Raw genomic sequence first — 23,239 nt, 5'->3', positions numbered from 1 at the left:
GAGAGGTCCCGTAACAGAGAATCTGGCCTTAGGTCAGCGCAGAATCAGTCTTCATGTCATAGCAGAGAATCAGGCTTCACGTCACCCACCACTGGAACAGGCCACTGTCACATATTTAGGCCCAGGCACCCAGGCAAGTAGAGAGGTCCCATAACAGAGATTCAGGCTTCATGTCAGCAGAGAATCTGTCTTCATGTCATAGCAGAGAATCAGGCTTCACGTCACCCACCACTGGAACAGGCCACTGTCACATATTTAGGCATCATCACCCTAAGTGTTTTCTCAAGGAGACATAGAAGTGGTATTGTAACGCTGATAACGGCGTCATCGCCACTGGCCATGTTGGTGGAGTACTCGAAACAACGCAACAGGGCACACAGGTCTCGCATGGAGGCCCAGTCATTGGTGGTGAAGTGGGTCTGATCCGCAGTGCGACTGACCCGTGCGTGCTGCAGCTGAAACTCCACTATGGCCTGCTGCTGCTCGCACAGTCTGTCCAGCATATGCAAGGTGGAGTTCCACCTGGTGGGTACGTCGCATATGAGGCGGTGAGCGGGAAGGCCGAAGTTACGCTGTAGCGCAGACAGGCGAGCAGCGGTAGGGTGTGAACGCCGGAAGCGCGAACAGACGGCCCGCACTTTATGCAGCAGCTCTGACATGTCGGGGTAGTTGCGAATGAACTTCTGCACCACCAAATTCAGCACATGCGCAAGGCAAGGGATGTGCGTCAAACCGGCTAGTCCCAGAGCTGCAACGAGATTTCGCCCATTATCGCACACCACCAGGCCGGGCTTGAGGCTCACCGGCAGCAACCACTCGTCGGTCTGTTGTTCTATACCCCCCCACAACTCCTGTGCGGTGTGGGGCCTGTCCCCCAAACATATGAGTTTCAGAACGGCCTGCTGATGTTTACCCCGGGCTGTGCTGAAGTTGGTGGTGAAGGTGTGTGGCTGACTGGATGAGCAGGTGGAAGAAGAGGAGGAGGAAGCTGAGTAGGAGGAGGAGGAGGAGACAGGAGGTAAAAAATGTTGCCCTGCGATCCTTGGCGGCGGAAGGACGTGCGCCAAACAGCTCTCCGCCTGGGGCCCAGCCGACACTACATTTACCCAGTGTGCAGTTAGGGAGATATAGCGTCCCTGGCCGTGCTTACTGGTCCACGTATCTGTGGTTAGGTGGACCTTGCCACAGATGGCGTTGCGCAGTGCACACTTGATTTTATCGGACACTTGTTTGTGCAGGGAAGGCACGGCTCTCTTGGAGAAGTAGTGGCGGCTGGGAACAACATACTGTGGGACAGCAAGCGACATGAGCTGTTTGAAGCTGTGTGTGTCCACCAGCCTGAATGACAGCATTTCATAGGCCAGTAGTTTAGAAATGCTGGCATTCAGGGCCAGGGATCGAGGGTGGCTAGGTGGGAATTTACGCTTTCTCTCAAATGTTTGTGAGATGGAGAGCTGAACGCTGCCGTGTGACATGGTTGAGATGCTTGGTGACGCAGGTGGTGGTGTTGGTGGTACATCCCATGTTTGCTGGGCGGCAGGTGCCAACGTTCCTCCAGAGGCGGAGGAAGAGGCCGAGGCGGCGGCAGCAGCAGAAGAGGCCGAGGCGGCGGCAGCAGCAGAAGAGGTAGCAGGGGGAGCCTGAGTGAGTTCCTTGTTTTTAAGGTGTTTACTCCACTGCAGTTCATGCTTTGCATGCAGGTGCCTGGTCATGCAGGTTGTGCTAAGGTTCAGAACGTTAATGCCTCGCTTCAGGCTCTGATGGCACAGCGTGCAAACCACTCGGGTCTTGTCGTCAGCACATTGTTTGAAGAAGTGCCATGCCAGGGAACTCCTTGAAGCTGCCTTTGGGGTGCTCGGTCCCAGATGGCGGCGGTCAGTAGCAGGCGGAGTCTCTTGGCGGCGGGTGTTCTGATTTTGCCCACTGCTCCCTCTTTTGCTACGCTGTTGGCTCGGTCTCACCACTGCCTCTTCCTCCGAACTCTGAAAGTCAGTGGCACGACCTTCATTCCAAGTGGGGTCTAGGACCTCATCGTCCCCTGCATCGTCTTCCACCCAGTCTTGATCCCTGACCTCCTGTTCAGTCTGCACACTGCAGAAAGACGCAGCAGTTGGCACCTGTGTTTCGTCATCATCAGAGACGTGCTGAGGTGGTATTCCCATGTCCTCATCATCAGGAAACATAAGTGGTTGTGCGTTAGTGCATTCTATCTCTTCCACCCCTGGGGAAGAGCTAGGTGGATGCCCTTGGGAAACCCTGGCAGCAGAGTCTTCAAACAGCATAAGAGACTGCTGCATAACTTGAGGCTCAGACAGTTGAGGCTTGGTTTTCATGCGCCATCTGTGCGCTTTCTGCAGAAGACTGGGTGGGAGATAATGTGAACGTGCTGGATGCACTGTTGGCCACCCAATTGACTAATGCCTGTACCTGCTCAGGCCTTACCATCCTTAGAACGGCATTGGGCCCCACCAAATATGGCTGTAAATTCTGGCGGCTACTGGGACCTGAGGTAGTTGGTACACTAGGACGTGTGGCTGTGGCAGAACGGCCACGTCCTCTCAAAGCACCAGAGGGTCCACTAACACCACCACGACCATGTCCACGTCCGCGTCCCTTATTAGATGTTTTCCTCATTGTTCCCGTTCACCACAATTTTGAGAATGGCAAATTTGGGAATAGTTTTTCAACCCAGAACAAAAAATGTGCTTTTACGGTCACTACAAATAACTTGACCAGCTAAAACAGTACAGATTTGGTTGAATAGAAATGTGAGGCCTGTTTTTTTTTTGCGCTGTGTGACAGGTATAGGTTTAATCACAGAATTAGACTTCTATCTGCACGGTAGCGTGAGTCTTAGGTTTTTCTGAATGACACTATCAGCACCTTCAATGTTAGATATCCTTTTTGGGATAGATTTCAAGTAGGCCTCATATAGCAGAAACTAGTTATTTTGAGAATGGCAAATTTGGGAATAGTTTTTCAACCCAGAACAAAAAGTGTGCTTTTACGGTCACTACAAATAACTTGACCAGCTAAAACAGTACAGATTTGGTTGAATAGAAATGTGAGGCCTGTTTTTTTTTGCGCTGTGTGACAGGTATAGGTTTAATCACAGAATTAGACTTCTATCTGCACGGTAGCGTGTGTCTTAGGTTTTTCTGAATGACACTATCAGCACCTTCAATGTAAGATATCCTTTTTGGGATAGATTTCAAGTAGGCCTCATATAGCAGAAACTAGTTATTTTGAGAATGGCAAATTTGGGAATATTTTTTCAACCCAGAACAAAAACTGTGCTTTTACGGTCACTACAAATAACTTGACCAGCTAAACCAGTACAAATTTGGTTGAATAGAAATGTCAGGTCTATTTTTTAGGCGCTGGGTGACAGGCTCAACTTGCCCCTGATGTAGTATATGGCCAAAAAATAACCACACTATTGATGGTTAAAAGCACTTGGGTGACACAGGCTCAGCCTGCACCAGATGTAGTATATGGCCAAAAAATAACCAGACTGTTGATGGTTAAATGCACTTCGGTGACACAGGCTCAGCCTGCAGCTGATGTAGTATATGGCCAAAAAATAACCAGACTGTTGATGGTTAAATGCACTTCGGTGACACAGGCTCAGCCTGCAGCTGATGTAGGATATAGCACAAAATAACCACACTATCGATGGTTAAATACACTTGGTGATAGCTTGTGCTGGCGCAACACAAGCCACAAAATGGCCGCCGATCACCCCAGAAAAAAGTGATCTAAAAACGCTCTGGGCAGCCTCAAAAAAGTGAGCAAGTCGATATTAGCACTTCAATGATCCACAGCTGCAGATCGATCACAGAATGAAGTCTTTTGGAGGAGTTAATCTGCCTAATCTCGCCCTAACATCGCAGCTGCAACCTCTCCCTATGCTTGAATCAGCAGAGTGACGTGCAGCGCTACGTGACCCAAGCTTATATAGAGGCTGGGTCACATGCTGCACTGGCCAATCACAGCCATGCCAATAGTAGGCAAGGCTGTGATGGCCTCTTGGGGCAAGTAGTATGACGCTTGTTGATTGGCTGCTTTGCAGCCTTTCAAAAAGCGCCAAGAAAGCGCCGAACACCGAACCCGAACTTTTACAAAAATGTTCGTGTTCGGGTCCGTGTCACGGACACCCCAAAATTCGGTACGAACCCGAACTATACAGTTCGGGTTCGCTCATCCCTAATAGCAACCTATTCTTTCATAATCACTTCTTGGAGTTTGTCAGAATTAGTGGGTTTTTGTTTGTCCATCCGCCTCTTGAGGATTGACCACAAGTTCTCAATGGGATTAAGATCTGGGGAGTTTCCAGGCCATGGACCCAAAATGTTTTGGTCCCCGAGCCACTTAGTTATCACTTTTGCCTTATGGCACGGTGCTCCATCGTGCTGGAAAATGCATTGTTCTTCACCAAACTATTGTTGGATTGTTGGAAGAAGTTGCTGTTGGAGGGTGTTTTGGTACCATTCTTTATTCATGGCTGTGTTTTTGGGCAAAATTGTGAGTGAGCCCACTCCCTTGGATGAGAAGCAACTTCACACATGAATGGTCTCAGGATGCTTTACTGTTGGCATGACACAGGACTGATGGTAGCGCTCACCTTTTCTTCTCCGGACAAGCTTTTTTCCTGATGGCCCAAACAATCGGAAAGAGGCTTCATCGGAGAATATGACTTTGCCCCAGTCCTCAGCAGTCCATTCACCATATTTTCTGCAGAAGATCAATCTGTCCCTGATGGGGTTTTTTTGGAGAAAAGTGGCTTCTTTGCTGCCCTTCTTGACACCAGGCCATCTTCCAAAAGTCTTCGCCTCACTGTGCGTGCAGATGCGCTCACACCTGCCTGCTGCCATTCCTGAGCAAGCTCTGCACTGGTGGCACTCCGATCCCGCAGCTGAATCCTCTTTAGGAGTCGATCCTGGCGCTTGCTGGACTTTTTTGGACGCCCTGAAGCCTTCTTAACAAGAATTGAATCTCTTTCCTTGAAGTTCTTGATGATCCTATAAATTGTTGATTGAGGTGCAATCTTAGTAGCCACAATATCCTTGCCTGTGAAGCCATTTTTATGCAACGCAATGATGGCTGCACGCGTTAATTTGCAGGTCACCATGGTTAACAATGGAAGAACAATGATTTAAAGCATCACCCTTCTTTTAACATGTCAAGTCTGCCATTTTAACCCAATCAGCCTGACATAATGATCTCCAGCCTTGTGCTCATCAACATTCTCACCTGAGTTAACAAGACGATTACTGAAATGATCTCAGCAGGTCCTTTAATGACAGCAATGAAATGCAGTGCAAAGGTTTTTTGGGATTAAGATAATTTTCATGGCAAAGAAGGACTATGCAATTCATCTGATCACTCTTCATAACATTCTGGAGTAAATGCAAATTGCTATTATAAAAACTTAAGCAGCAACTTTTCCAATTTCCAATATTTATGTAATTCTTAAAACTTTTGGCCACGACTGTAGATCTCAATGACCATTGTATCGCCTCCAGACCCCGTTCATGTTCAATGCTGGTATACAGGCTAACCACATCAAAGGACACTAGCCTGTATCCTTCACTGAATGTGATGTCTCTCAATTTATTAAGGAATTTGGTCGTGTCTCTCACTTAAGACGCGGCCTCCGTCGCTGACGTTCTCAACAGTTTATCCAAAATGATAGCCGTGGGAGCAAACACAGAGTCTGTCCCCACGACTATCGGGCGTCCAGGCGGGTTTAGCAAAATCTTGGGCAACGTGTACAGTATTTGTGTTACCGGATGTTGATGTATGAGAAAGGAATGCAATTTTCCACCAATAAGATCATTAGCATAAGCATTATCAACCAAAATCTTAATCTTCCTTATAATCTCAAATTTTGCATCCATACTAATGGGTCTGTACACTTCTCTATCCTGCAACTGACTTCTAATCTCTGCAACATATTTATCCGTATCCATGATTACAATCACTCCTTCCTTATCAGCCCCTTTGATGGTTAATTCCTTACACCAGCTGACAGAGAGGAGGGCATCACTTTCTTCCCTGGTCAGATTGGAACTCGTTTATCTAACATCTGTTTCCTCAACTTCATGATATCCGATCTGACCAGGGAAATATATGTGTCCACTGCCCTACGACTAAGCGGAGGCTGAAAGTCACTTGCAAGATGCAGAGCTCTTGGGCCTTCTCCTCAACATGGGCCTAACCAAAAAGCATGAATAGCGCTCATATTGGTCCACGAACCCAATTCATTGGTACAAAAATTACTGATTATTCATATGAATTGTCAACTGATTATTTTTGAAAAAACTAAGTATTTTGTAGACAACTTGACATTTTTGTAAATTGTTTTATTAATAAACGCATTTGATAAAGATGATTTGGTTATCGCTGATATTCTATAATGTAGGTAAAGAAGCAAAAATATGAAATTTAAAGTTAAAAAAAAACAAAGAAAACTCACTTTCTCGTATTGAAACCAGATTAAAGGGCTTTTTTGCCGGTATAATTTTTTTACTGAAAAACACCTGATCATAGCGCCTGCCCCCCCCCCCCCCCAAACAAATTGTATTTTTTTACATTTTAAAAAATATAAAAAATATATTTTAAAAATATATATTCAATTATATAACTTTGTAAAATATATTTTCATTTACATTTTTTAAATATCTTAAATTATATTGTACATATGTCATACATATAAATTTATTTACTAAATATATTCAAAATATATTTCTCTTCCATATGGGTTAAACAATGCCCCAATATGCTGCACACCCCACCTGTATTAATCATTGCCCCCCAATATGCAGCGCACACCGCCTGGATGGAGAAATGTCCCCCAATATGCTGCACACACCGCCTGGAAGGAGAAATGCCCCCCAATATGCTGCACACACCGCCTGGATGGAGAAATGCCCCTCAATATGCTGCATACACCGCCTGGATAGATAAATGCCCCCCAATATGCTGCATACACCGCCTGGATGGAGAAATGCCCCCCAATATGCTGCACACACCGCCTGGATGGAGAAATGCCCCCCAATATGCTGCACACACCGCCTGGATGGAGAAATGCCCCCCAATATGCTGCACACACCGCCTGGATGGAGAAATGCCCCCCAATATGCTGCACACACCGCCTGGATGGAGAAATGCCCCCCAATATGCTGCACACACCGCCTGGATGGAGAAATGCCCCCCCCCAATATGCTGCACACACCGCCTGGATGGAGAAATGCCCCCCAATATGCTGCACACACCGCCTGGATGGAGAAATGCCCCCCAATATGCTGCACACACCACCTGGATAGAGAAATGCCCCCCAATATGCTACACACACCGCCTGGAAGGAGAAATGCCCCCCCAATATGCTGCACACACCACCTGGATAGAGAAATGCCCCCCAAAATGCTGCATACACCGCCTGGATGGAGAAATGCCCCCCCCCCTCCAATATGCTACACACACCGCCTGGAAGGAGAAATGCCCCCCCAATATGCTGCACACACCACCTGGATAGAGAAATGCCCCCCAAAATGCTGCATACACCATCTGGATGGAGAAATGCCCCCTCCCCCCCTCCAATCTGCTGCACACACCGCCTGGATGGAGAAATGCCCCCCAATATGCTGCACACACCGCCTGGATGGAGAAATGCCCCCCAATATGCTGCACACACCGCCTGGATGGAGAAATGCCCCCCAATATGCTGCACACACCGCCTGGATGGAGAAATGCCCCCCAATATGCTGCACACACCGCCTGGATGGAGAAATGCCCCCCAATATGCTGCACACACCGCCTGGATGGAGAAATGCCCCCCAATATGCTGCACACACCACCTGGATAGAGAAATGCCCCCCAATATGCTACACACACCACCTGGAAGGAGAAATGCCCCCCCAATATGCTGCACACACCACCTGGATAGAGAAATGCCCCCCAAAATGCTGCATACACCGCCTGGATGGAGAAATGCGCCCCAATATGCAGCGCACACCGCCTGGATAGAGAAATGCCCCCCAATATGCTGCGCACACCGCCTCGATGGAGAAATGCCCCCCAATATGCTGCGCACACCGCCTGGATGGAGAAATGCCCCCCCCCCCCCAATATGCTGCACACACCTGGTGGAGTACACAATGCCCCCCAAATATGCTGCATCCCCCTTTGAAGCATTGTCCCCCAAAATGCTGCACACCCCACCTGTTTTAATCATTGCCCCCTGTCCCCCAAAATGCTGCACACTCCACCTGTTTTAATCATTGTCCCCCAATATTCTGCAACCACGCCCCCTGCTAGAAGCCAGCAATTAATATAATCTAATACAGGGAGTGCAGAATTATTAGGCAAATGAGTATTTTGACCACATCATCCTCTTTATGCATGTTGTCTTACTCCAAGCTGTATAGGCTCGAAAGCCTACTACCAATTAAGCATATTAGGTGATGTGCATCTCTGTAATGAGAAGGGGTGTGGTCTAATGACATCAACACCCTATATTAGGTGTGCATAATTAGTAGGCAACTTCCTTTCCTTTGGCAAAATTGGTCGAAAGAAGGACTTGACAGGCTCAGAAAAGTCAAAAATAGTGAGATATCTTGCAGAGGGATGCAGCACTCTTAAAATTGCAAAGCTTCTGAAGCGTGATCATCGAACAATCAAGCGTTTCATTCAAAATAGTCAACAGGGTCGCAAGAAGCGTGTGGAAAAACCAAGGCGCAAAATAACTGCCCATGAACTGACAAAAGTCAAGCGTGCAGCTGCCAAGATGCCACTTGCCACCAGTTTGGCCATATTTCAGAGCTGCAACATCACTGGAGTGTCCAAAAGCACAAGGTGTGCAATACTCAGAGACATGGCCAAGGTAAGAAAGGCTGAAAGACGACCACCACTGAACAAGACACACAAGCTGAAACGTCAAGACTGGGCCAAGAAATATCTCAAGACTGATTTTTCTAAGGTTTTATGGACTGATGAAATGAGAGTGAGTCTTGATGGGCCAGATGGATGGGCCCGTGGCTGGATTGGTAAAGGGCAGAGAGCTCCAGTCCGACTCAGACGCCAGCAAGGTGGAGGTGGAGTACTGGTTTGGGCTGGTATCATCAAAGATGAGCTTGTGGGGCCTTTTCGGGTTGAGGATGGAGTCAAGCTCAACTCCCAGTCCTACTGCCAGTTTCTGGAAGACACCTTCTTCAAGCAGTGGTACAGGAAGAAGTCTGCATCCTTCAAGAAAAACATGATTTTCATGCAGGACAATGCTCCATCACACGCGTCCAAGTACTCCGCAGCGTAGCTGGCAAGAAAGGGTATAAAAGAAGAAAATCTAATGACATGGCCTCCTTGTTCACCTGATCTGAACCCCATTGAGAACCTGTGGTCCATCATCAAATGTGAGATTTACAAGGAGGGAAAACAGTACACCTCTCTGAACAGTGTCTGGGAGGCTGTGGTTGCTGCTGCACGCAATGTTGATGGTGAACAGATCAAAACACTGACAGAATCCATGGATGGCAGGCTTTTGAGTGTCCTTGCAAAGAAAGGTGGCAATATTGGTCACTGATTAGTTTTTGTTTTGTTTTTGAATGTCAGAAATGTATATTTGTGAATGTTGAGATGTTATATTGGTTTCACTGGTAAAAATAAATAATTGAAATGGGTATATATTTGTTTTTTGTTAAGTTGCCTAATAATTATGCACAGTAATAGTCACCTGCACACACAGATATCCCCCTAAAATAGCTAAAACTAAAAACAAACTAAAAACTACTTCCAAAAATATTCAGCTTTGATATTAATGAGTTTTTTGGGTTCATTGAGAACATGGTTGTTGTTCAATAATAAAATTAATCCTCAAAAATACAACTTGCCTAATAATTCTGCACTCCCTGTAAGCGCTATGCAGTGTGGAAAATCCGCGCGTGCGCAGTGTCAGGGTAAGGAGATGTTTTGCATGTCGAAAGACTGTGAAATCTCCTTAACCCTGACGGCACATGCGCGGCTGGGTGCACGCGCGGTATTCTCGCGCGCACCCAGGAATCGGCGCGCACTGTATCATGAGTTCACTAAGTTCCTGGTCGCCCGTTGTACTGCGCAAGCGCGGAGGCGCACACCCCCCGACACACCCCCGGAAGTCACGTGGGGTAAGGTTTTCTTTCAAGGTAAGGTTTTTTCTCAGAACACCGGAGGTCCTAGTCGGGCTGAAGCAATTCTTAGACAGGCCTGTCGTTCTTAGTTCTATGATCTTTGCCTGCACATCAGTTAATTCTGCTCACTTGCTGGGACCACATCAACCATATTAACTATGTAACTATGTAACATTTCAATGAAAATGGACTCATTACATTTGAGTCTCATTACCATGAAGCACAAGGAAATTCTGCTTCATGGCGAATCAGAAGTCCACTTTAGATACTTTGAATCGCTCAATATTAATCATTATATTTACCAGGATAAGTCCTTTAATACTATCATTGGGAGAAGTAGTGGTATAATAGAGAAAAAAGCTTGCATTCTTTAAGGCCTAAAGAATTTTCAAAAGGGTAATAAAAAAAAATGATTCACCAGGTTTTCGGGTTCAGAGTATTGTGGTAAAGTTACTTTGCAGTACTATGAAGATCATGGGGAATCGGGTCATTTTAAAAAAAATTAAGGTTGAAATGGTTGGGGAAATATTTCAATTTTTTTTTTTCCCTCCTCATTTCTCTCTGAGTGGGCTGGCGGAGGGCTAGGGGATCTTTTATTTATTTTTGCATGTGTTTCTTTTTTTTATGATTGTCTATAGAAGATTTATTGCAAATTAAGTGTAACCGTTGCTCCTCTGTAATATGTAGAAGAAAAACTGTAGGAATTTGTTGTTTAATCATCAAACTAGGCTATATCCTTAAGTATTTACAAGAGCGTGTCATCTGATAGATATAAAAAACCTGTTGTCAATGAGAAAAATGCAAATAGATAAAAGTTCCAACAAAATGAAAACATTGCCGCACCGGGATGTGTAGAAGAGGCCGCGCCTTGTGTATCGTCTACCACATTCACAGAGACGTGTGATTGTCCACACAACAATAGCGAGAGATCCTCATCTGGACATTAGCATCACAATGACAACTACTCCCATCATTTAGATACTGATTTTGCTCTCCCAGATCTGCAGATACAGTTCAAAAGTTGTGGCCGGGGCAGATTTTAGCTTTTTGCTGCCTGTGGTAAAAATTAAAATAGTGTCTCCACCTTACCAAATTCTCAATCCAGCCCCTACCCCGGCCCTACTGTTAACGGTATATTTGAACTAAGGGTTCCTGCACACGACCGTTGTTTGGGTCTACATCCAGGCTGCATAGTTTGTGGCTCAGATTTGGACCCATTCACTTCAATGGGGCCGCAAAATATGTGGACAGCATTTCGTTTACTGTCCTCATCCGTTGCTCTGTTCCATGACCCCGCAAAAAAATAGAACATGTCCGATTCTTGTCCATTTTGCAGACAATAATAGGCATTTCTATCATGAGCCGCCTTTTCCGTTCTGCAAATATGTGGAACGCACATGGCCGGCATCCATATCTTGCAGATCTGCAATTTGCCGACCGCAAAGTACGGCGCGGTCGTATGCATGAGCCGTAAGCATTACCAACAGTACGATATACCTCTTACCTGCAGTGATGTCTCCTCTGATGCAGATGTTCTCTTTTCTCATGTTATCCATTTGTACCAAACCAAGACAAATGTATGACATGTCCTAGCATTAGAATTATTTCGTACATTTGATATGTTATACATCTTCTTATATATAGTGATGGTGTTGAGTAAGGTAAAACATCTAAAGCAGAATTCAGTCCGAAGTTTAGGAAAACTTCCATTTGGAACAAATTTGAATTTCCTTGCGCTTCGTGTTGGGCATCTCCTGTATATAATTTTAACAATAATAATTACAATAATTACAACTTGGAACCGAACCCGAGTTTGGGAAATGTTTTTTTACAGTACAAATTAATTTATAAAGGTTATTGCGCGAAGTCTTGCTAGACTTTGCAAAGCAATAACTTAGGCTCATCTGAGCCAATACATTCTAACACTGTACAGAGCTCCTTCTCCGTACAGTATTAGAACAAAGTTTTATGCAAATCGACTTCGGATGTTTCTGTTCTTCAATGATCAAGAGCCGATGAACAGGACCAGTCCAGCAGGCACTATGGATGTAGAACACAGTATGCTTACACTTAGGCGGTTGGGCCTACATCTTGCAAGTGACTTTCAGCCTCCGCTTAGTCGTAGGGCAGTGGACACATATATTTCCCTGGTCAGATAGGATATCATGAAGTTGAGGAAACAGATGTTAGATAAACGGGTTCCAATCTGACCAGGCAAGAAAGTGATGCCCTCGTCTCTGTCAGCTGGTGTAAGGAATTAACCATCAAAGGGGCTGATAAGGAAGGAGTGATTGCCATCATGGATACGGATAAATATGTTGCGGAGATTAGAAGTCAGTTGCAGGATAGGGAAGTGTACAGACCCATTAGTATGGATCCAAAATTTTAGATTATAAGGAAGATTAAGATTTTGGTTGATAATGCTTATGCTAATGATCTTATTGATTGAAAACTGCATTCCTTTCTCAAACATCAACATCCGGTAACACCAATACTGTACACTTTGCCTAAGATTTTTCTACACCCGCCAGGACGCCCGATAGTCGTGGAGACAGACTCTGTGTTTGCTCCCGTGGCTATCATTTTGCATAAACTGTTGAGAACGTCAGCGACGGGGGCCGCGTCTTACGTGAGAGACACCAACAATTTCCTTAATAAATTGAGAGACATCACATTCAGTGAAGGATACAGGCTAGTGTCCTTTGACGTGGTTAGCCTGTATACCAGCATTGAACATGAACGGGGTCTGGAGGCGATACAATGGGCATTGGGATCTACTAACTATCCAGCGGAGTTGTGTGAGTTTGTGTGTTCCCTGTTGGAAATTTTGTTGACATGTAATTATTTCCGCTTTAAGGAGGAGTTTTATATCAAATGTCGGGGGACAGCAATGGGGTCAAATATGGCCCCAACTTATGCAAATATTTACATGACATACGTGGAAGAGTCATATATATATAGCCATCCGCCATTTACCAATATGTGAGGGGTTGGATGCGGTATATCGATGACATATTCCTGATATGGTTGGGGACAGAGGTCAAGTTGCAGGCATTCCATGACTTTTTGAATGACATACATGTGCAGCTTAAATTTACGATAGTGGACTCTACACAGTCTTTACAGTTCCTTGACACTTGGGTTTATGTGACAACTGAGGGCTTACAAACGGAACTCTAGGGATTATTACTATTAAGGGGACAGTGGGGATTATTACTATGAAGGGGGCACAAAGAGAGCATTACAACTGTGAAAGGGGCACAGATAGGGCTTTACTACTGTGAAATGGGCACAGATAGGGCTTTACTACTGTGAAAAGGGAACAGAGGGGGTATAACTAGTTTGAGAGGGGCACAATGAGGGCATAGCTACTTTGAAGGGGGGCACAATGAAGGGATAAGTACTTTAAGGGGGCACAATGTAGACATAACTACTGTGAGGGGGCACACATCTGTACAAAACTACTGTGAAGGTTGTACAATGATGGCAATACTACTGTGAGGGAGTACGATTTTTTTTAAGGATTGGGGGGGCAGAGAAAGGACCCTCCCCGGGTTCCAGACAACCTAGGTACGCATAGAGGATAGACGTGGCTTGGGTTCCTGCGTTTATCTCCAGCTGTCTGGCAAGTTTGAAACTCTGCTGTGGAGCTGAGCTGCTGGTGGAAGTAACGTTCTGGAGACATGTCGGCTAGGGAAGCACACAGCTCCGGCACAGTCCACGGCTGAGAGAACTAGGCACTGGGAATGCAGATTTATCAGTGTGTTATTTAGGACTGGGTCCCCATGAGAATAGAAGAAGCCAGAGATCGGTAAACCCTGTTAGAACATGTAGAAGCTCCGGCTGTGTTGGTTTCACACCACAGTATGTCGGTGGGATCCGCCACCCTCGCCTGCGTAGCACTAACCGGGTCGCAAAGCATTATATTAATTTATGATGCTATGTAACCCTTAGAGGTCTGGAGTGTACTGGATAACACTAACATAATGCTATTCAAATAGAAGTTGATGGCAGCATTTTCGTCCAAAGATCCTTTATTAGCAGTTAGTCCATAAAACATGTACAAAAAGGTGCATAAAAAGCAGCAACGTTTCGACTAACACCGAGTCTTTATCGAGCATAAAGTTGCTCTACACACTATTTGTTTCACTAACATAATGCTGTCAGTGTTATACAATACATCCCAGAACTGTAAGGGTTACATAGCATCATAAATCACTATAATGCAATACGACCCCGGCAGTGCTGGGCGGTCAGTACAGAGCTCCTACACGATCTAGAAAAGGACGGCGATGTCCGTGCACGGATCCTTAGGCTACTTTCACACTAGCGTTTTTTGCGGATCTGTCATGGATCTGCAAAAACACTTCCGTTCTGATAAAACAACCGCATGCATCCGGTTCTATTATGTCTTCTATAGCCAAGACGGATCCTTCTTGAACACCGTTGAAAGTCAACAGGGAACGGATACGTTTTCTATTGTGCCAGATTGTGTACGAGAAAACGGCTCCGTCTTCATTGACTTACATTTCGTCAAGCAGCGTTTTGGTGTCCGCCTCCAAAGCGGAATGGAGACGGAACGGAGGCAAACTGAGGCATTCTGAGCGGATCCTTTTCCATTCAGAATGCATTAGGGCAAAACTGATCCATTTTGGACCGCTGGTGAGAGCTCTGAACGGATCTCACAAACGGAAAGCCAAAACGCCAGTGTGAAAGTAGCCTTACTGACATCTGGGGTGATGGGCAGATGGTTAGGTGCTGCTTTCGGCTCCAAAGACATGTGGTGAAGCTAAAAAGAGGGATAATGGCACTAAAGCAGCCTATAAGGGGTTAAGCATAGGCTAGTTCAGAGGAGGTCTCCAACCTTTCCCACACCTCTGCTGGCTGGAAGTGAATGGAAACCTTCAAGGTGACATTTACAGACTAAATGTCCATGTCCAGCCACAGTTACACAGCGAGCAGCTCTAGAGTATGGGCAATCTTTCCTCCCTCTGGGAGCAAAGGTTTTCATTCACTGACAGGCAAGCAGTGGTGTTGAGAATAAGGCTAGTTTCACACTAGCGTTGTTGGATTCCGGCAGGATCCGGATCTGTCTGATAAATGCATTGAAATACAGGATCCGTTATTTATTTTTTCAGTTTTACCGGAACACCTGGTACCGGATCCGGTATTAATACATTTCAATGGAAATTCATTCATTCATTCAGGCAAATCTTCCGGGATTTTCGGCCGGAGAAAATACTACAGCTTGCTGGGTACCGTAAGAGGGACTGAACTGAAGACATCCGGTGCATCCTAAACGGATTGCTTTCCATTCAGAATGCATTAGGACGAAATAGATATGGAACTCAATACCGGAAAACTTTAACGCTAGTGTGAAAGTACCCTTAAGAGTAAAGCTCCTGAAGTATTATATTTCTATCTATTTTTTTATCTGCTATATTATATTTTTTCTAAATGTAAAAAAAAATAAAATGCTATGTCCCCGTCCCACTGTCATGCTGGTCCCGTCCACACGTGACGCCTGCTGATGTGGTCACTGGTTGCAGTGGCGACTCTCTTAAAGAGATGATGTCATGAGAAATAACGTTATGTAGCGATGTGCTAATGTCAGCAGTACATAACAGTATGCCTTATATCTCCCTGCCGAATATGTCACAGTGCTCCCGGCATCACGGCAGTGAGGAAGCCGGCAGCAGGAGCGCGTCCTTCACTCCCTGCGCCTGCGCCGAATAGTAAACCAGACGGCGCAGGCGCCAGATTTACGGGACGATGAGGAGAACTCAGACGTCAAACAACTGGAAATTAACTCTTTAAACGGTTTGTATACCCTAATTTCTGATACCGGCAGGACCTTTTGTTGGTGATCATACTTACCTGATCCCCAGTGCCGGGTCCCGGTTCGTTTGTGTCACGAGGGTGTCAAGAGCTTCCTGCCTGGACTTCTATACTGACCCACTGGAGCTGAGTAGCTGAGATCCCTGGTTGTTGTTCCAGAGTGTTACCCTCCGGATCCCTGTTGGACCTTTGTGGTCTGCGGTTGTCGCCCACCTGGGATTATATGTTTGTCTGTATTGTCTGTCCTCTCCTTGGTGTTTTCCTCTTAGTGTCAGTGGTGCGGACTAGTGATCCCACCGCCCTGATCACTACATAGGGCTCATCTTAGGGAAAGCCAGGGTTTAGGCACGTAATCGGCGTACGGGTGAGGAACCCGTCTAGGGACGTCAGGGCAGTCAGGTGACAACCGCAAGGTGAGTCAGGGGTCACCACCTTTCCCTCTCCCTTGGACAGGGCCTTCCCATTTCCCTCCCTTTGTGTGACACCGGTCATAACAGTTTGCTCACCAGCTTCCCTTCATAAAAACGTCCTGTTTGACGCCGTTACAGCCAATAACTGATCACCGCTTCCCTAGCATTATGTGAGGCAAAGGGAGCAGATCTCCACTGTGGCCAGTGATTGGCTGCAGTGGTATCAAGATAAAAGTTTTATGGAGAAACACAAGACAAGCAGCGAAAGCCTGGAAGCGAATGAGCCAAGGCCCAGCACCTAGGGATCAAGGAAGCATGATGACCAACGTGAATCTGTATGTCTGTGAGGTCATTGAAATTGGTGCACAACCCTTTAAACTGTGTGGGCTGTAGCCTAGGAAGCCTCATGCTCCTGAGCAACCCCTATTTTTATTTATTTTTTTGGAACACTACAGTAGCCATGTGGGTGAGAAAGGGTGGAGGAACAGTGAGGGGGTGCAATGAAGTACAGTGAGCCTCAAGATTGATGGGGTTAGAAGAACAAATCAAAAAGGAGCGACATATGGGCAACTACACAAGGTAAGACGTATTTTTTTTATTATACCATAATTATATGTATTTTAAATTTGGGAACTAAATATTTCATTGGGCTCCTAAATTATTCAGGTTAGGAGCTCCTTGATATTTTTTTTGGTCTTGAGCACTAGATCTGCGTTGATTGCGGCACCTGACGGGTTAAATTACGGACGCAACGCAATCTCTACTACCTGTCAGGTCAGACACATCCCCTCAGGCATAATGACCTACAGCATTAAAAAACAAATTCGACCATGGGTGTCCCTGCCAAGACGGTGACCACTAAAGTGTTGCGGCTACATATAGGGACTACCAAATATACATGTGACTTGGATGAGATCACCAAATAAGAAACAAAAAATGGAAAAAACTGAAGCTCATAAACATCCAATTTATGAAAAAATACTTTATTATTACATATTTAATAATGTATATAGTACCATTAAAAAAGAAGGGTGGGGAACAGAAAAAACACCATCCCGGCATAATACAGACCATCAGTTGCATTATATGATAAAATAAATGACATGAAAAACAGCAAATTTGAACGGACGAAGGCACGCTGAAACGTGCGTCGGGGTAACGCCATCCCGGCACTCAAATCCTATTATTTTTAGGTGAGTCTCTTGCATTTACGTACTGTGTAGAGTATTAGGCCCCTTGCAGACGAGCGTGTCCGGATTAGGTACGGATGCGTGCCGGGGCATTGCGGCAAACCCGCGCGAGTAGGTACGCAATTACAGTCAGTTTTGACTGCGATTGCGTTCCGATGTTCAGTTTTTATCGCGCGGGTGCAATGTGTTTTGCATGCGTGTGATAAAAAACCGACTGTGGTACCCAGACCCAAACTTCTTCACAGAAGTTCAGGTTTGGGTTAGTTGTAGTGTAGATTGTATTAATTCCCCTTATAACAATGTTATAAGGGAATATAATAGCATTCTGAATACAGAATGCATAGTACAATAAGGCTGGAGGGGTTAAAAAAAAAAATATATATATTTAACTCACCTTAATCCACTTGTTCGTGCAGCCGGCATCTCTTCTGTCTTCATCTGTGAGCAAAAGGACCTTTGATGATGTCACTGCATTCATCACATGGCCCATCACATGATCCATCACCATGGTGATGAATCATGTGATGAGCGTAGTGACGTCATCAAAGGTCCTATTGCTCACAGATGAAGACAGAAGAGATGCCGGCTGCGCGAACAAGTGGATTAAGGTGAGTTAAATTTATTTTTAATTTTTTTAACCCCTCCAGCCTTATTGTACTATGCATTCTGTATTCAGAATGCTATTATTTTCCCTTATAACCATGTTATAAGGGGAAATAATAATGATCGGGTCCCCATCCCGATCGTCAACTAGCAACCGTGTGAAAGGGGCCTTAGTCTGTGATTTAGATGGCATATTTAGATGGCTTTATTGTGATTTAGATGGCATATTCTCTAGCCACCATGTGTTTACACGACAGGGTGTCTTTCATGAGGACTTTTGCAGTCTCTGGCTGTATTGCCATTTGCTGTTTTTTCATGTCATTTATTTTTGTGGGCTCACCTTTAAAATCCATTATCATATAATACAACTGATGAATTTTCTGACTGTATGCACTTTACTTGGATTTAGTGGTCTGTATTATGCCGGGATGGTGTTTTTCCTGTTCCCCACCCTCATTTTTTAATGGTACTATAAACATTATTTAATATGCAATAATGAAGTATTTTTTCATAAATTGGATGTTTATGAGCTTCAGTTTTTTCAGTTTTTAGCTTCTTATTATGACGTACAGTTACATTATAATAAGTGAAGGGGATAAAAGCCCAGACAACCCCTTTAATTTACAGCCAAAGAATTTCCCACATTTTGTATATTAAATAGGCTTCTCTCCTGTGTGAATTTTCAGGTGTCTCACAAAACTTGATTTCTCACTAAAACACTTTCCACATTCAGTGCATGAAAATGGCTTCTCTCCTGTGTGAGTTTTCTGATGTCGAATAAGATGTGATTTCTGACTAAAACACTTTTCACATTCGGGACATGAAAATCCCTTCTCTCCTGTGTGAATTCTCTGATGTTGCACAAGAATTGTTTTATAACTAAAACATTTCCCACATTCTGAACATGAATATGGCTGCTCCCCAGTATGAGTTCTTAGGTGTATCTTAAGATAATCTTGACTCTTAAAACACTTCCCACATTCCAAACATGAAAATGGCTTCTCTCCTGTGTGAGTTTTCTGATGTTTAACAAGATGTGATTTCCGACTAAAACAGTTCCCGCATTCTGAACATGAAAATGGCTTCTCCCCTGTGTGAGTTTTCTCATGTACAACAAGATGTGATTTCTGACTAAAACAGTTCCCGCATTCTGAACATGAAAATGGCTTCTCCCCTGTGTGAGTTTTCTCATGTTTAACAAGATGTGATTTCCGACTAAAACACTTCCCGCATTCTGAACATGAATATGGCTTCTCTCCTGTGTGATTTCTCTTATTTTCAGCAACACTTGATATCACATTAAAAGTTTTTTCTCTTTCAGAACATGACGGTTCATCTTTATGAATTTCATTGTGCACAGAAAGATTTGCATTATTTTCAAAATCTTTCCCATATTCAGAATTTGCAGACATCTCACTCAGATTGTGTCCAGTTCTATTAGTGCTAATTTGGGATTGATTACCTACTATTTGATAAGAAGGAGATAGAATAAGATGACCTTGGGAGCCTTTTATCCGGTCTTCACCTGGAGAAAGAAAAATATTATAAGATAAAAGGTTCTCTTTTTCCTCGAGTTTAGGAAATGTTTTTTACAGCACAAATGAATTTATGAAGTTATTACGTGAAGTTTCGTGAGACTTTGCAAAGCAATAACTTTGGCTCAACGGAGCCAATGCTCCGTACCGTATTAGAACAACGTATTATGCGAATCGACTTCGGATGTTTCATCTGAAGTCTATTCGCTCATCCCTATACACAACATTTACCGCAGCCAGTACACCAGAGCAACCAATGTGAGGAAACATGGAAACTCGTGTCACAGTGAACAACACAATGACACTACCATTATTAAAAATGAGAGGAATCTGGTAATACAATTATAATAAAGTAATATGTCAGTATTCTCTATCATTTTATTTAATTAATTGTGGGAGATGAGGAGTTACAGATTGGTACATGGATCCCAACAGCCCCTAGAGACTGGCACATGGACCCAGGTGGAGAAGTGAGGCTTTGACACATTTCTTAAGGTTAAATCTCTAGAATCTGTTTTCTGATTTGCATTGTTTCTCTATGACATTTTATACACATTTTGTATCAGATAGGTCTAGTGCCAGGAATATGATGGAAAATAAATGAATTAATAATAATAGTAATAATAATCACCATCAGGCTCTTTTAACAATTTACTTTTCTCCTCCTTTTAATATAGTTCCAAACTAGAAGATTGTCCTCCAGTCGCTCATTTTCATAATAATGAATTCATTCAAGTCATAAGGACACAAAAAAGCTTCAAAAGACATTCTGGACGGCTTTATGACACTTCTAAGCTTGTGTGTAATAGATGACTTTGGGGTGATATTTACTATATTCTGTACTGACTGCTTTCTGTATAGAGACCTTTATTATATTACTATGTACAGATATCTATAGAGGTGCTGGAAATAAAAGTGTCTACGGGGAAAATAACGTATTGACAAATCAGACACCAATTAAATATTCCCCCTGTCAGTAATCTTCTTTCCTCCTATTATTGATGCTTTGGAGCGGTCCAGTGATGGCAGTCAGGATCGGTGATTGTCCGTGTTCCCGGCACAGTTACAGGTATGTACTATCACATGTATGGACACTGCGTGTACAATTACTTACACACTACTGTGCGGACAATCACCAGTCACTGCTGCCATCACTGAACCTCCAGGAAAGAGTTATTCCCAATGTAAGAATTTCCTCCCTCTTACTGGGTCTGATTCTAAGGTTCAGGGCAAGAAATGAAATACAAGAAGAAGTGTAGAAAATGTGTATTGTAAACGGTGGAAAATCAGTGTCCAGTTATGATGGGAGTTATATGGAGATCTACATGGAGACATACACAGGAGACATTACAGAGACACATTGTCCTTATACACAGCACAGATTACAATGTCTTATAATTCCTTCCACTTAGGCCTCTTGCACACAACTGTATGGCTTTTTCAGTATTTTGCGGTCCGCAAAAAATACTGATGACGTCTGTGTGCATTCCGTTTTTTGCGGAACAGAACAGCTGGCCCCTGATAGAACAGTACTATCCATGTCTGTTATGCGGACAATAATAGGACATGTTCTATCTTTTAACGGAATGGAAAAATGTAAATACGGAAACGGAAGGCATACGGAGTACCTTCCGTTTCTTTTTTTTGTTTTGGGCGGATCCATTAAAATGAACATACGGAACGCAAAAAACAGAACGTAAACGAAAAAAAAAATGTTTGTGTGCAAGAGGCCTTACAATCAGTTCAATGATACTTACCAGACATAGACCCTTCACACACTCAGGACTTGATCTCCAGTCAGTGTCTTCTCCTCAGCAAGTCAGTGATCCATGTAAATTCCCTTGGTGAATTCTAGCATTCTGAGTCATGCTTGGGTCTTTTATACCCCTTTGGTGGCTATAGCTATCTGCTCCTCCTTCTACCCCCAGGAGATGCCCAGTCCCACCTCCATAATATGTGAAAGTTAGGATCATCAGATCTGGCTTCCCTCATTACAATACACAATGGAAGAATAATGGTGCCTTCTCCTCATCAACCAGTTTAGCATTTTCTGGCCTCCTGAGAAGGTCCTTCATTTACACATTGTATTTGCAGGGTAGAGACCTATTGTTCACACTCCTATTTAGCATCTGTAAGAGATTCCTGGGATACTCCGAGACCTTTTCATGTGAGAATCAGTGTAAACAATGAGCATTTTACATCCTGATGAGATACATTCCATCCAGACCTATAACCACATGAATCTCCATCTATAATTCACATATATGAAAGTCTCTATTTAAAGATGAAGAAAGGTCCTATTCCTCACTGTCTTATGCAGATCATGGACGTATTGAAGTTAATATGTCCACACTGTGCACAAGGACGGTATAAATGTTTTGTGGATCAGTGGTTTGCGGACCGAAAAACTGACACGGTCGTGTGCATGGGGCCTCAGAGGTAAATACCTATGTGACAACTTTACATAAGTATTTGTTGTTATTAAGGGTGTCAGGATGCTACTTTTAAGTTGTAACTGATATGATTTGGTGCTGGGTCTGTTAGTACATCCAGTAATTTACTCAATTGGCTAACTGTAGATATTGTCCAAGATAAGTTAGAGAAGGTAAATGGGAACAAGGCTCCGGGTCCAGAAGGAGGCTGTGTATGTAGTGTTTCTGGATTTTGCAAAGGCTTTAGATACTGTCCATCATAGACGTTTAATAGGTAAAGTAAGGTCTATAGGCTTGGAAAGTATAGTTTGTAATTGGATTAAAAACTGGCTGAAAGACTGTGTCCAGAGAGCTGTGGTCACTGATTCCTATTCAGAATGGTCCCGGGTTATAAGTGGTGACCCTAAGGTTCAGTGCTGGGCCCAATATTATTTATTTATTTTTTAATGATATCCAGGACGGGATTAATAGCACCATTTCTATCTTTGCAGATGACACTAAGCTATGTAGTACTGTACAGTCTATGGAAGATGTCCATAAACTGCAAGCTGACTTGAACACTCTGAGTGATTGGGCATCAACTTCGCAAATGAGGTTCAATGTGGACAAATGTAAAGTTCTGCATCTTGGTAATAATCTCTGTGCTTCATATGTCCTAGGGGATGTAACACTGGGAGAGTCACTTATAGAGAAGGATTTGGGTGTCCTTGTAGATGGTAGAGTAAATAACAGCATTCAATGTCAATCAGCTACTTCAAGGCTAGCAGGATATTGTCATGCATTAAACGAGGCATGGACTCGCGGGGCAGGAATTACCATTTTACAAAGCGCTGGTGCGGCCTCATCTGGAATATGTAGTTCAGTTCTGGGCACCAGTCGATAGAAAGGATGCCCTGGAGCTGTAGAGAGTACAGAGGAGAGCGATTTAACTGATAAAGGCCATGGAGGATCTTAGTTATGAGGAAAGACTAAAAGAATTAAAATTATTTAGTCTGGAGAAGAGACGACTAAGGGGGGACATGATTAACCTATACAAAATATAAATTGGCCATACATCAAATACGGTAA

The 23,239-nt window shown here is 44.1% G+C and overlaps 1 protein-coding gene across 1 annotated transcript in view; it reads right to left on the bottom strand.

Annotated features, from left to right (window-relative positions):
* Positions 1-18,857: 18,857 nt before the first annotated feature.
* Positions 18,858-23,239, bottom strand: part of LOC120993581 (gastrula zinc finger protein XlCGF17.1-like) — a 33,671-nt gene continuing 29,289 nt past the window's right edge. Inside the window, exon 2 of the mRNA XM_040422055.1 lies at positions 18,858-19,454. Within this exon, the coding sequence (XP_040277989.1) occupies positions 18,858-19,454 (597 nt within the window). The remainder of the gene's footprint in view (positions 19,455-23,239) is intronic.

The sequence above is a fragment of the Bufo bufo genome, chromosome 3 (assembly GCF_905171765.1).
Source record: "Bufo bufo chromosome 3, aBufBuf1.1, whole genome shotgun sequence".
NCBI lineage: Eukaryota > Metazoa > Chordata > Amphibia > Anura > Bufonidae > Bufo > Bufo bufo.
The sequence above is the reverse complement of the archived record's forward strand: the minus strand, read 5'-3'. Positions and strand labels throughout refer to the sequence as shown.